The 13,547-nt window shown below is 38.5% G+C and overlaps 1 protein-coding gene across 1 annotated transcript in view; it reads left to right on the top strand.

Moving 5' to 3' along the window:
• The window catches only part of ARID4A (AT-rich interaction domain 4A), a 76,063-nt gene that overhangs the window by 15,624 nt on the left and 46,892 nt on the right, over positions 1–13,547 (top strand). The window contains 3 exon segments of the mRNA XM_017872203.1: positions 5,716–5,795; positions 5,885–5,979; positions 10,414–10,546. Coding sequence (XP_017727692.1) covers positions 5,716–5,795; positions 5,885–5,979; positions 10,414–10,546 — 308 coding nt within the window.

Raw genomic sequence — 13,547 nt, 5'->3', positions numbered from 1 at the left:
GAAGGAGCCTCGCTCTGTCACCCAGGCTGGAGTGCAGTGGCCAGATCTCAGCTCACTGCAAACTCCGCCTCCTGGGTTTACGCCATTCTCCTGCCTCAGCCTCCCGAGTAGCTGGGACTACAGGCGCCCGCCACCTCACCCGGCTAGTTTTTTGTATTTTTTTAGTAGAGACGGGGTTTCACCGTGTTAGCCAGGATGGTCTCGATCTCTTGACCTCGTGATCCGCCCGCCTCGGCCTCCCAAAGTGCTGGGATTACAGGCTTGAGCTACCGCGCCCGGCCTCTGACTTCATTTTATACTTCTGTTTCATGCCTATTATGTCTTTTGATACCCCGCCAACTAAAATGTAGCTCATTAGTTAACTTTCTGATTCTCAGTTTCTTTATCTATAAAAGGAGGATAGTGGTTCCTACTTTGTAGAGGCTGTTGTGAGGATTAGGACGTGGTAGAAGCTTAATAAGTGATAGCCAATTATATTTTAGATAAAATTAATTTACTGTTATTATTTTACTATCTTTCAGTATCAGTGCTGTGATAACAGGGAAATGGGTCTTTTGTATTTAGTAGTTGATCAGATCCTTTCATTTGAATTCTAGCTGATTAGGGTTAGGATTTGTGTGTTTGTTTGCACTGGCATTATTTTGTCTATTGTGTTTAGTATGGTTGGTGTTACTGTGAAATTCTCAGCTTTGTCATTTTCCTCTTAATAGATTTTAATATTTTAATCCCTATTAGGAGTCTCTAGAGAGCCAATAAGATATAGATAGATGATAGATAGATAGATTGATATGAGAGGGGATTTCTTAGAGGTCCTAACCTTTTTAGCACCAGGGACCGGTTTCGTGAAAGACAATTTTTCCATGGATGGGAGTGCTGGGGGATGGTTTCAGAATGAAACTCTTCCACTTTAGATCATCAGGCATTAGCATCTCATAAGGAATGCACAACCTATTGGTAGATCCCTTGCTTGGGCAGTTCACAAGGGTTTGCATTCCTGTGAGATTCTAATGCCACTGCTGATCTGACAGGAGGTGGAGCTCAGGTGGTAATGCTTACTTGGGCACCACTCACCTGCTGTGCAGTCTGGTTACCAACAGGCCATGGTCTGGTACGGGTTTGTGGCCTGGGGGTCGCATACTCCAGTATTAGACAAATTTGCTCATGATATTATGAAGGCTGAGAATGACCATGACAGGCTGTCTGTAAGCTAGAGACCTGAGATACCAATAGCTAGGCTCCATCCAAGTCAGAAAGCTTTAGAACCAGGGAAGCTGAGGATATAATTCTCAGTCCCAGGCCAAAGCCTTGAGAATCTGAGGGACTGCTGGTGTAAGGTGCAGAGTCCCAAAGCCAAAGAGCCTGGAGTTCTGATGTCCAAGGGCAGGAGGAGAAGAGTATCCCAGCTCCAGGAGAGAGGAAATCCCTTTCTCTCATTTTTTGTTCTGTCTGGGCCCCCGGCCAATTGGATGGTACTTGCCCACATTGAGAGTGAATCTTCCTACTTGGTTCATTGACACACGTGCCAGTTTCCTCTGGCACACCCAGAAGTAATTGCTTTACCACTTCTCTAGGTATTCTTTATTCAGTCAAGTTCACATCTAAAATTAACTGTCAAAATACCTAACATAATAACACAGATACCACTTTTGGTTATATGTATGTTCTGCTAGACTCAATGAACAATCTATTCAAAAGCCATTTTTGGCAAATATAAGGCATTTCATAGAATTATTAAATCCTTGTAGTCTGATTTTTTTGGTCTTAGCATGCTGTAGAAGACAACTAAAAAAAGCTAGACTTGCTATATACAACATTATTTCACTCTTACAAAAATGATACTCTTCAGTGCCTACAAATGTTGTGTTCTTTTAGATGATAATTCTAACATGCAAGTTAAGAGAGGAAGTTTATTTTAGATGGCGCTTCTTCATGGTTTTGATAATCAGGGATGTCATGATTAATAAGTTCATAATGTTGGTTTTATAAAAAATATAGGAATATAGAAACAGGGTCTCACTTTGTTGCCCAGGCTGGACTGCAGTGGCAGTGATAGCTCCCTGCATTCCTGAACTCTTGGAATCAAGTGATCTCAGCCACTCGAGTAGTTAGAACTGCAGACACGTGCCCCCACACCCAGCTAATTTTTAATTTTTTTTTTTGTAAAGACGGAGTCTCACTGTGTTGGCCAGGCTGGTCTCCAACTCCTGGACTCAAGGGATTCTCCTGCCTTGACCTCCCAAAGCACCAGGATTACAGGTGTGAGCCATCACACCCCCCATTGTTGAGTTTTCTGTTTGTCTTTCAGAAAATCTTGAAAAAGTACATTATTTAACAAATTTATAAAGTACTCAAAAACATATTTGTATAATTTTGTGAATTAAAAAAATCTTAGTCTGGGTACAGTGGCTCATACCTGTAATCCCAGCACTTTGGAAGGCCAAGGTAGGCAGAACACTTGAGGCCAGGAGTTCGAGACCAGCCTGGTCAACATGGTGAAAGCCTGTCTTTACTAAAAATCCAGAAGTTAGCCGGGCCTGGTGATGTGCACCTGTAATCCCAGCTACTTGGGAGGCTGAGGCACAAGAATCACTTGAACCTGGGAGGTAGAGGTTACGGTGAGCCAAGATCACGCCACTGTACTCCAGCCTGGGCATCAGCGTGAGACTCTGTCTCTAAGTAAATTAATAAATCTTACACTATTTCTTTTTGTTCACTTAAAGTTGGGAGGGTTCCTATGTGAAACTGTAAAATAGTTGTTTGTATCATAATCCCCTTTTGAGAAATCCCTTTATTTAAAAAAATATTTCTATCCATGATAAGGTGTATTTAAGTGAAATGAATTTTCCTTCCAAAATCTGATTTTATTTCAAAGTGATTATTGAAATTTTTAAATTGTTGAAATACAGAAATTGCTGAAATATTTTGTTTGAAATGCTGAAATTGTTCAAATTTTTCATCAGAACATTTTGGTTTAGGGCTGCCATTGATTAATGATAAAACACTATGGAAAATATTTTGTTATATAAATTTGGAGTGTTGGTCTTACATTCACATTTTCCTTCTTCATACCTCCATTTAAATGTATGTGGGTCTGGTATTGTCATCTTTGGTATTGTAGGCATTAAGAAAAGTTGAAAACCTTTCAGGTTTTATTCTTTTTGAAATCTTATACTTACAGATACTAATACTAACAAGAATTATATTAAGTTTGGTTTGTGATAATTTCATGATTTAAAAATTTTAAGAGAACAATGGTTAATTTGTTAGACTTGACACTATATGAATCATAATTTTTATATCACATATTTAGCACTCTATTACTCAAGTGCAGATCAGTGATGTAATCATTGGAGGATGTCATGTTTTAACTTGTCATTGTGCCTGCAGCTAGTCATTAATTTCTGGATCATTGACTGTGTATAGCACAGCTGCTTTTTTAGAATAGTCGTTCTTTTGAGTATGTGCTTCAGGAGTTTTTAATTTTTTTCACATTGTCTCCTGCATGTAAGAGAATCTAAGTAGGTATCTGTAGTCTAAGGGGGAGAACTGATTGAAGTAGATAAATATTTAACATGTTGAAAGCTTTTATATAGTTTTCTTTTAAAAAACTTATTCATTAAAAGTAAGTGTAGGATTTGAAGGCAAAGTGTTTGCTAATAAAACAACCTTTTAAGAAAGTAATTCAGGATTATAATTTCATAGGTAACCGATGAAAAGATTCTAAGATATCAAATGAATGTAATGTAGAATTTCTTTTATTAGCACTAACTTATTTTGTTAGAATGGAAAAGTATCTAGAATTGTGAAAATTAGTACTAAATCTTAATAATTGTTTTTGGGTACATATATATGCTTTCTTGTTGAATGAATATGGATGTTAAGTATTTGAAGTAAAGATTATATCTTATTCATAACCTGGGACAATGAGGTACCTTCTGAGAACATACTCTTTTTAATAAACTTTATAAATGTTGGATGCTAAAATCAGAATACAGTCGCAAAAGTTAAACCTATACAGTTATCAAAATAATACATTGTTAGTGATTAGGAGAATATTAGGGATAAATTATAAAATTCCTTACCCCATTTCCTTGAAATGTTTAAACATAGTCAAGTAGTATGATTGTTTTGTTTTTGTTTTTTAGACGAAGTTTTGCTCTTGTTGTCCAGGCTGGAGTGCAATGGTGCGATCTAGGCTCACTGCAACCGCTGCCTGCCGGGTTCAAGCGATTCTCCTGCCTCAGCCTCCGGAGTAGCTGAAATTACAGACGCATGCCACCACACCCGGCAAATTTTGAATTTTTAATAGAGACAGGGTTTCTCCATGTTGGTCAGGCAGGTCTCCAACTCCCGACCTCAGGTGGTCCACCCGCCTCGGCCTCCTAAAGTGCTGAGATTACAGGCGTGAGTCACCGCGCCCGGCCAAGTAGTGTGATTTTTAAAAATATGTAGTAAAGGCCAGGCGTGGTGGCTCACTCCTGTAATCCCAGCACTTTGGGAGGCTGAGGCGGGTGGATCACAAGGTTGGGAGATCAAGACCATCCTGGCCAACACGGTGAAACCCGGTCTCTACTAAAAATACAAAAATGTTAGCCGAGCGTGGTGCCGGGCGCCTGTAGTCCCAGCTACTCAGGAGGCTGAGGCAGGAGAATGGTGTGAACCCGGGAGGCAGAGCTTGCAGTGAGCTGAGATCACACCATTGCACTCCAACCTGGGTGACACAGTGAGACTCTGGCTCAAAAAAAAAAAAAAAGTAGTTAAAAGTGGTCTAAAGTTTCTTTTTAAAAAAACCTTTATATTTTGTTTTAATTTTTTTTGAGACAGAATCTAGTTTTGCTGTCACACAGTGACGTAATCATGGCTCACTAACCATGGTTGAGCCTTGGTTTCTCCCTGCTCAAGCAATAGTTCTACTATGGCCTCTCCAGTAGCTGAGACCACAGGTCCCATGGTGAGCCACCATGCCTGCACTAAAAACTTTATCTTTCTGTTTCCTTATTTCAACCTTTATTTCTAAACTACTCAACTGGGTACAGTGGCTGATGCCTGTAATCTGAGCACTTTCAGAGGCCTAGGCAGGAGGTTCATTTGAGGCCAGGAGTTTGAGACCAACCTGGGTAAAATAGCAAAACCCTGTCTTTTTTTTTTTTTCTTTTTTAATTTTTTTAAACAAACTATTTATATCCTTTTCTAACAAAAGAAAGAACTTGTATCTTATGACTTTAGAATTTGGCAGCCAGTACATGTGTAGTAGGTTATCATGCAAATAAATAGAAGCAGTAGAATAATTCGGTAGCAATACCAGGAGTCAGTTTCTGGAAGTTAGGGGTACTCTAATATTAAACTTTTGTGGAAAAATCCATGCTTTCTTTAAAATCAGGTTTTTGTTCAGTCTCCTAGGATTGCAGTTAATTTAATATTTATGCTTTGACTAGGTTGCTAATGAGTTAAGAAGGTGGTTCTGTAGTGATAGAAATCAAAAAAGCCGATGGAGATACTTAAGCAGTTGTGGGCAGCCATTTAACCTGTGTTTTTGGTATCTATAGAATGAAAAATATGGCATGGTATGCTCATTGTAAAGGTTTTGAAAAATGACTAAAATAATGGTTCTTATAAATATTAAGCTCTAATTAATAACAATAATAGCATTCTGTGCTTTTAAGTTTTTATTTCATTAGTGTACATAAATTCTCTGATATCTTGTGTTTATTATAGTGTTTGATGATGGTGACGAGCGAACATTGAGACGTACCTCGCTTTGTCTGAAAGGAGAGAGACATTTTGCAGAGAGTGAGGTAGGGTGACATGGATGGACTATTTGGATTGAACTACAGGTACTGATCTAGAGGTAAAACATGATTTAATTAATCTGTTTCTTATACAGACACTTGACCAGCTTCCATTAACAAATCCAGAGCATTTTGGAACTCCAGTAATTGCAAAGAAGACAAACAGGGGAAGGAGGTCTTCTCTTCCTGTGTGAGTTTTTTCGTATATGGTATCATTTTAATTACAGTAATTATAACATTAAACAAGTGATTTTCTTAGGATGGCTAAATTCATTTGGGTAAGCTTTCCATAGCATATTGTATCCTTATGTTAGACATTTTACCCTGAGTGGACCTTGTTCTTGATTATTCCTATTATTTGCCCAGGAATGATAACAACTCTTATTTTAAAAAGATTATTTTTGTTTTAAGTTACTTTGCCAAAGTTTTTTTTGTTTCATTTTGGATTTTGTTTTTTGAGATGGAGTCTCGCTCTGTTGCCCAGGCTGGAGTGCAGTGGTGCAATCTCGGCTCACTGCAGCCTTGGCTAACCTCTGCTTCCCGAGTTCAAGCAAGTCTCCTGCCTTAGCCTCCTGAGCAGCTGGGACTACAGGCACATGCCACCACACCCAGCTACTTTTTGTGTGTGTGTGTATTTTTAGTAGAGACAGGGTTTCACCGTACTGGCCAGGCTGGTCTCGAACTCCTGACCTCGTGATCCACCTGCTTCAGCCTCCCAAAGTGCTGGGATTACAGGCATGAGCCACCACGCCCAGCCTGAGCCACTGCACCCGGCCCAAAATTTTTAACTGATATGATGATTTTTCTATTTTAAGTGAGTATATGTTTTTTATCTTTTACTTCAAAAACATTTCAAACTTAAAGATTGCAAGAATAATACATGAATGTCTATGTGAATGTCTGTATGCTTTTTTTTTTCCTTTTTTTTTTTTGCGAGACGGAGTTTCACTGTACCGCCAGGGCTGGAGTGCAGTGGCACGATCTTGGCTCGCTGCAGCCTTTGCCTCCCAGGTTCAAGTGATTTTCCTGCCTCAGTCTCCTGAGTAGTTGGGATTACAGATGCGCCACCACGCCTGGCTGGTTTTTGTATTTTTAGTAGAGACGGGATTTCACTATGTCGGCCAAATGGGTTTCAAACTCCTGACCTCAAGTGATTTGCCCTCCTTGGCCTCCCAAAGTGCTGGCTGGGATTATAGGTGTGAGACAATGCGCCTGGCCTAATGTCTGTATACGCTTTATCTAGATTTACTAGTTCTTAACATTTTTCACACATTTGCTTTATGATTCCTTCTCTCTATATATACAAATTTTTTTCTTTTCTTTTTTTTTTTTTGAGATGGAGTCTCACTCTGTCGCCAGGCTGGAGTGCAGTGGCGCAATCTCGGCTTATTGCAGCCTCTGCCTCCCGAGTTCAAGTGATTCTCCTGCCTCAGCCTTCCGAGTAGCTGGAACTACAGGTGCGTGCCACCATGCCCAGCTAATTTTTGCATTTTTAGTAGAGACAGGGTTTCACCATGTTGGCCAGGATGCTCTTGATCTCTTGACCTCGTGATCCACCCGCCTCGGCCTCCCAAAGTGTTGGGCCACTCCCAGCCTATACTAATTATTTTTATATTTTCTAATAATAATTTTATTTTGCTGAACTATTTGAGAGGAAGTGGCAAGCATCATGATCCTTTATCATTAAATATTTAAGAACAAGGAGATGCTCTTACATAACCAAAGTATGAATACCAAATTTAGAAAATTTAACATTGACGGACTACTATCATGTGGTTAATATTTCAAACTTTGCCAGTTATTCCAATAATAGCCTTTATAGCATCCCCTAGTTCCCCTGATTCCAGGATCCAATTCAAGATCATGCATTGCATTTAGTTTATATGATTCTTGAGTCTCCTTTAATCTGAAAAAATTATGCAGCCTTTTTTTCCCCCGTGACATTGACATTTTTGAAGAATACATGACAATAGTCTTGTAATCTGTTCCCTTATATAGGTTTGTCAGATTGTTTTCTCGTTGTTAGATTCAGGTTATACATTATACTCCATAAGTGATGTTGTGTCCTGAAGGAAAGCCCAGCAAGAAATATTATCAGTTTGTCCCATATCTGGTGATACTAACTTTAATCACCTGGTTAAGGTGGTGTCTGCCAAATTTCTCAACTTCAGAATTACTGTAGTTACCATTTTTCCCCTTTGTAATTTGTAAATCTGTGTGGAGATACTTTGAGACTACTTAAATATTCTATTCTCTGTCAAACTTCCATTTACAAGGTTTACTAATAATTTTTGCCTGGATCAGTTGGTACTATTATGATAGCAAAATGCTGATTTTTCTAATTTTTCATTCTTACTGCATTTTTTAGTTATCATTTAGCTATAATGAAATTCTTTTCCTAATGCTATGGATTCTAATTTTACTTAATGGGTTATAATTCAGGTTGTTCCAGATTTAGCCAAGGAAGCCTTTCCAGGATGGCTTCTGTGTTCTTTTGATAAGTCCTCACCATTTCTTGAGCACTTATTCACCTTCTGGCATGACAAGGTATCCTAGGCTCATGTTAATTTTTTCCTGCGCCAACCCTGGAATTGGCCATTTTTACAAGGGTCCCTCATTTATTTTAGTGGGAAATAAGATTTAGAAACCAAGATCCCAGTATTAGATATGTACTCACTGCTCCTGGGGAGTATATAATGAGTATTTTTAAAGGCAAAGTCAAATAACACCTAAGCTGCAAACCAGAAAGTAATAAAAGACCTCTGAGGACCCTAAATGGAAATCCTAACTCAGCCATATACTAGATATATCACTTCTGGAAAATTACTTAACCTCTTATAGTTAACTGCATTTATGTATATTAACTTAAATTTTCACAAAACCTGCAAGATATTCTCAATTTATAGCTGAGGAAAATGGGAATGGTAATGGCTTGCTGGTTTTTGTATTAGATACTGTATACAATTTTCTTTTTTGTTGTTGTTGTTTTTGTTTTTTGTTTTTTTGAGACGGAGTCTCACTTTGTCACCCAGACTGGAGCGTAGTGATGTGATCTCAGCTCATTGCAACCTCTGCCTCCCAGGTTCAAGTGATTCTCATGCCTCAGCCTCCCGAGTAGCCAGGACTACACGTGTGTGATACCACACCTGGCTAATTTTTGTATTTTAGTAGAGATGGGGTTTTGTCATATTCGCCAGGCTGGTCTCCAACTCCTGACCTCAAGGGATCCACCTGCTTCAGCCTCCCAAAGTGCTGGGATTACAGGCATGAACCACTGCGCCCAGCTGATAATGTATATAAATTTATCAGTGTGTAATAAGTACTCAGGACAAGATATATATTTAATAATTCAATACCCAGTATTTTCTTTATAAGCTACCTCCATAGACTTCTACTGAAAACTCCCTTATACTTATTTTATAATTTTAACAAGTTGAGTTATCCGGTTTCTCAGAGTGCAGCCGATTGGAAGATGTGTCAAAAGGAAATATAGGAAAAATTAGCAGATGCAGTCAATAAAGAAAACTGTGGAGTCTTACAGCTGAGAAGTCTATGAGAAGAAAAGGAGGACTAAAACCATAAAAATATAATGAACTAAGTGGTTTTGAGCCATTTAAGAATTAATAAGAGTTAATAACTCTGTGTACTTTAGTAAACTCCAACATTATCAATATATTGCAGGATGTCTTCAAGAAGATGTCAAATTCAATATACATTCATTAGAAGCTCAAATGGGGAATACATAGTTATTTTTATTTTAAAAGTGTAGGCTTGGCTGCGCACGGTGCCTCACACCTGTAGTTCCAGCACTTTGAGAGGCCGAGGTGGGCGGATCACGAGGTCAGGAGTTCAAGACCAGCCTGGCCAACATGGTGAAACCCTGTCTCTTCTAAAAATACAAAAATTAGCTAGGTGTGGTGGCACGTGCCTATAATCCCAGCTACTCAGGAGGCTGAGGCAGGAGAATCTTTTGAACCCCGGGAGGCAGAGGTTGCGGTAAGCTGAGATAGTACCACTGCACTCCAGCCTGGGTGACAAAGCGAGACTCCATTTCCAAATACACACACACACACACACACGTATGTACATATATATACACATATATGTATGTGTGTATGTATATACACACATATATATAAATATGTATGCTTAAAATTTGTTGACACTTAAGGGTAAACTTTAGTTACCCAGATAAGTTACCTTAAGTAAACCCTTATGGGTCTTTTCATTGCCAGATATTTTCGTAGCCAGTTAGAAAATTAAAGTTATGTTATCTGGCATAAAAATAGAAAGGCAATCTTAAAAAAAAAAAAAGCATTTGGCATAATAAGTATTTAATGGTGTTGTAATTAGGTTTTTCTGTCCCAGCTGGTGTTGGCATGAGAGCCTAAATCTAAGCACTCATTGATCTAGTGAAGTGGACTCAGAGTTACCATAGACAGCTCAGGACTACATACTTCGGTGAGGCTAAGGAAGGACCCGTGTCTTCAATTATAATAAGAATGAAGAGGCTACTACTTCAGGGTAATCCATTAGGAATTGAATTGACTATATTAAATTCACAATATTCTGTATCAAATAATTATTTGTGTTAGGATAATGATCAAGTTATTCTAACTTTTAGTACCGAAGATGAAAAGGAAGAAGAAAGTAGTGAAGAGGAAGATGAAGACAAGCGCCGTCTCAATGATGAATTACTAGGAAAAGTTGTAAGTGTGGTGTCTGCAACTGAGAGGACTGAATGGTACCCTGCTTTGGTAGGTAAAGTTTCTTTGCAAAGTTAATCAGCCATCTAAATATTTGTTTAAAATGGATTTTTAAAAAGCATTTAAAATATTTTGAAAATATTAAACAAATTTGGACTTTACTGGAGATTTTTTAAATTGAATAATCATAGTCAGGTCCAGAATACTTCACTGTCTTCTTTGGTTATTCTTTTTTAAATTCTATATAGCCTTTTATTGAGCTCTTTTGTATTTCTTCCCTCATAATATGTCCAATGCCTTTTTACTCTATTCCCATTACCATGGGTTCCCTTAACTTGATTCTTGAATTCTTTCTTTTCTATTAATTCAGACTAATTTTCCAGCACTAACTTTTATAGAGAAATATTTTTTTCTTTCTGTTGAGACAGGGTTTCACTCTGTTGCCAATGCTGGAGTGCAGTGACGTGAGCACAGCTCACTGCAGCTTCAGCCTCTTGGGCTCAGGCGTTTCTCCTGTTTCAGCCTCCCAAGCAGCTACAACTACAGACATGCACCTCCACACCTGGCTATTTTTTATTTTTTATTTTTTGTAGAGATGTAGCCTCCCGATGTTTCCCAGGCCAGTCTCAAACTCCTGGGCTCAAGCAATCTTCTCACTTTGGCTTCCCAAGGGGCTGGGATTACAGGTATGAGCCAGTATGCCTGGCTGAGAAATCTTTTTAAAATATAAATTTAGTCATGATAGTCCCATTCTCAGAAATAGAAAACCTTCAACGAGTCTGCCTAGTTGATCAGTTTTGCATTTTTTAAATGGATGTTTGAGGCCATCCCTGGCTCTCAGTTTATTTCCTATTTTTAGTGTAAACCATACTAAAGTTGTTTAACTGCCCCATATGTAGGATACATCACTCCTCTAAGTCTTTATCCCTGCCTTAAATTAATTAGCATTTACTGAGGATCTGCAGTGAGTTCAGCTTTGTTCAAAGTTCTTTAGAAGAGGCTTAAATGTATTGCCTTCAGGAAGCTTACTGTAGACATGTAAGAGATTACAGTTATTAAAGATTGTATAGTAAATAAAAAAAAATTTGGTACAGAATGGAGTAAGAAAGGATGTATGGAAAGGAGGGATTCACCTACATTTTAAGGAAGATTTTAGAAATGACAACTTTTAGGTGGGTTGGAAGAGAAACCTAATTTTTGCTTACACAGAGAAGGAGTAAGAAGAAGAGATACACAAGAGAATTATTTCGGAGAGGAGTAAAAAATAATTGGAAATTAATGTCTTTTTTCTTCTCTTCCTACTCCTTTACTTCCTCCTCCACTTACTCATCCCCTCTTAAATATCTCTTAAAGTTCAACTCAAGTCCTACCTTCTTTGCAGGGTCTCTCTTAAATACTCTTCTTTTGTTTTGTTTTTGAGAGAGGGTCTTTGTCGCCCAGATTGGAGTGCAGTGGTGTGATCACAGCTCACTGCTGCCTTCATCTCCCTGGGCTCAGGTGATCCTCCCACCTCAGCCTGCTGAGTAGCTTGGGACCACAGGTGTACGTCAGCACACCTGGCTAATTTTTGTATTTTTTTGTGGAGACGTGGTTTCGCCATGTTGTCCAGGCTAGTCTCGAACTCCTGGGCTCAAACGATGACCTTGGCCTTCCGAGGTGCTGGAATCAACAAATGTGAGCCACTGCGCCTGGCCCTAAATACTCTTAACATAAGTATGCCCCTTTGAATTTTGGTATCACTTATCTCTAATAATAATTGTGGCACAAAATGTATCTCAAATTAGATTATAATCCTGTAAAGAGCTGAAAGTATATTTTTAGGTTTCTGTGTGCATGTAAATATATTACTCAGTTCATAGAGAATAGATTTAATTTATATGGGGAAAATCTGAAAGTCCCTTGAACCTTTCAGTTGTATAGAAAAATAAGTAATTTGGATGCAGAATATTCAGATTTTAGGTTTGCCAAGAGTTTTTTTTTTTAATAAATTCTTTTATTTATTCAGATTATCATTTACCAGGGGATATTGAAAATAAAAAATGAGTAAGACACTATTCTTACATTTGGTGATTTTATGTATAATGTGCAGAATAATCCAAGTAACAGTAATATAAAATAGTATATGTTCAATATTAGGACTCCCTGGCCTGAGAGATTACATTTATTTGAGGAAAATAGAGAAAGCCTTCACAAAGCAGGTGCTTTTGAGCTGAGCTTTGAAGGATTTAAAGATAGTAGGCAAAGCTTCACTAGAGGAAACAAAAAAATAGGTTAAAAAAAAATAGCATGCCTGTAATCCCAGCACTTTGGGAGGCCGAGGCGGGTGGATCACGAGGTCAGGAGATCGAGACCGTTCTGGCTAACACGGTGAAACCCTGTCTCTACTAAAAACACAAAAAATTAGCCGGGCATGGTGGCAGGCGCCTGTAGTCCCAGCTACTCAGGAGGCCAAGGCAGGAGAATGATGTGAACCCGAAAGACGGAGCTTGCAGTGAGCCGAGATCGTGCCACTGCACTCCAGGCTGGGCAACAGAGTGAGAGTCCGTCTCAAAAAAAAAATAAAAAAAAAAAGGAATGGGTTTGTTCACGGAACTATTTGCTCTGGGAATCCATTTTGGCTAAATATTAGATGTGAGTCAGACAATAATAGGAAATATACCTGTGAACATAATTTGAATCTAGGGCGGAAGGGTCTTTAAAAGTTCACCTAAAGAATTTGGGCATAATTCTGCAGAGAATTTTCCAGAAGAGTGATGTTATTTGAGCTACATGTTTAGGAATGTGAATGAAGAATGGCATGTTACTAGAAAGACTGGAGGTGGCAGGAATCTATTTGAAGGCCGTTAAATAGTTGATAGGTGAGGTAATTAGACCTTGGATTATGTCTATTCATCCTTTAAAATTTACTTTAAGCTTTTCCTGCCGCACCTTTTCCTTGCCCAGGTTAGGCAAAATCTCCCTCCTCAATGTTTTCATATTATTATGTGCTAGTGGTATCACTGTATTTATCCTCCATTGTGTTCTTTTTGTCTATCTTTTTATGTTTGCCCCT

Source organism: Rhinopithecus bieti, unplaced genomic scaffold, assembly GCF_001698545.2.
Source record: "Rhinopithecus bieti isolate Rb0 unplaced genomic scaffold, ASM169854v2 scaffold_6717, whole genome shotgun sequence".
NCBI classification, from domain to species: Eukaryota; Metazoa; Chordata; class Mammalia; order Primates; family Cercopithecidae; genus Rhinopithecus; species Rhinopithecus bieti.
Note: the sequence above shows the minus strand (reverse complement) of the source record. Positions and strands in the feature narration are given on the sequence as shown.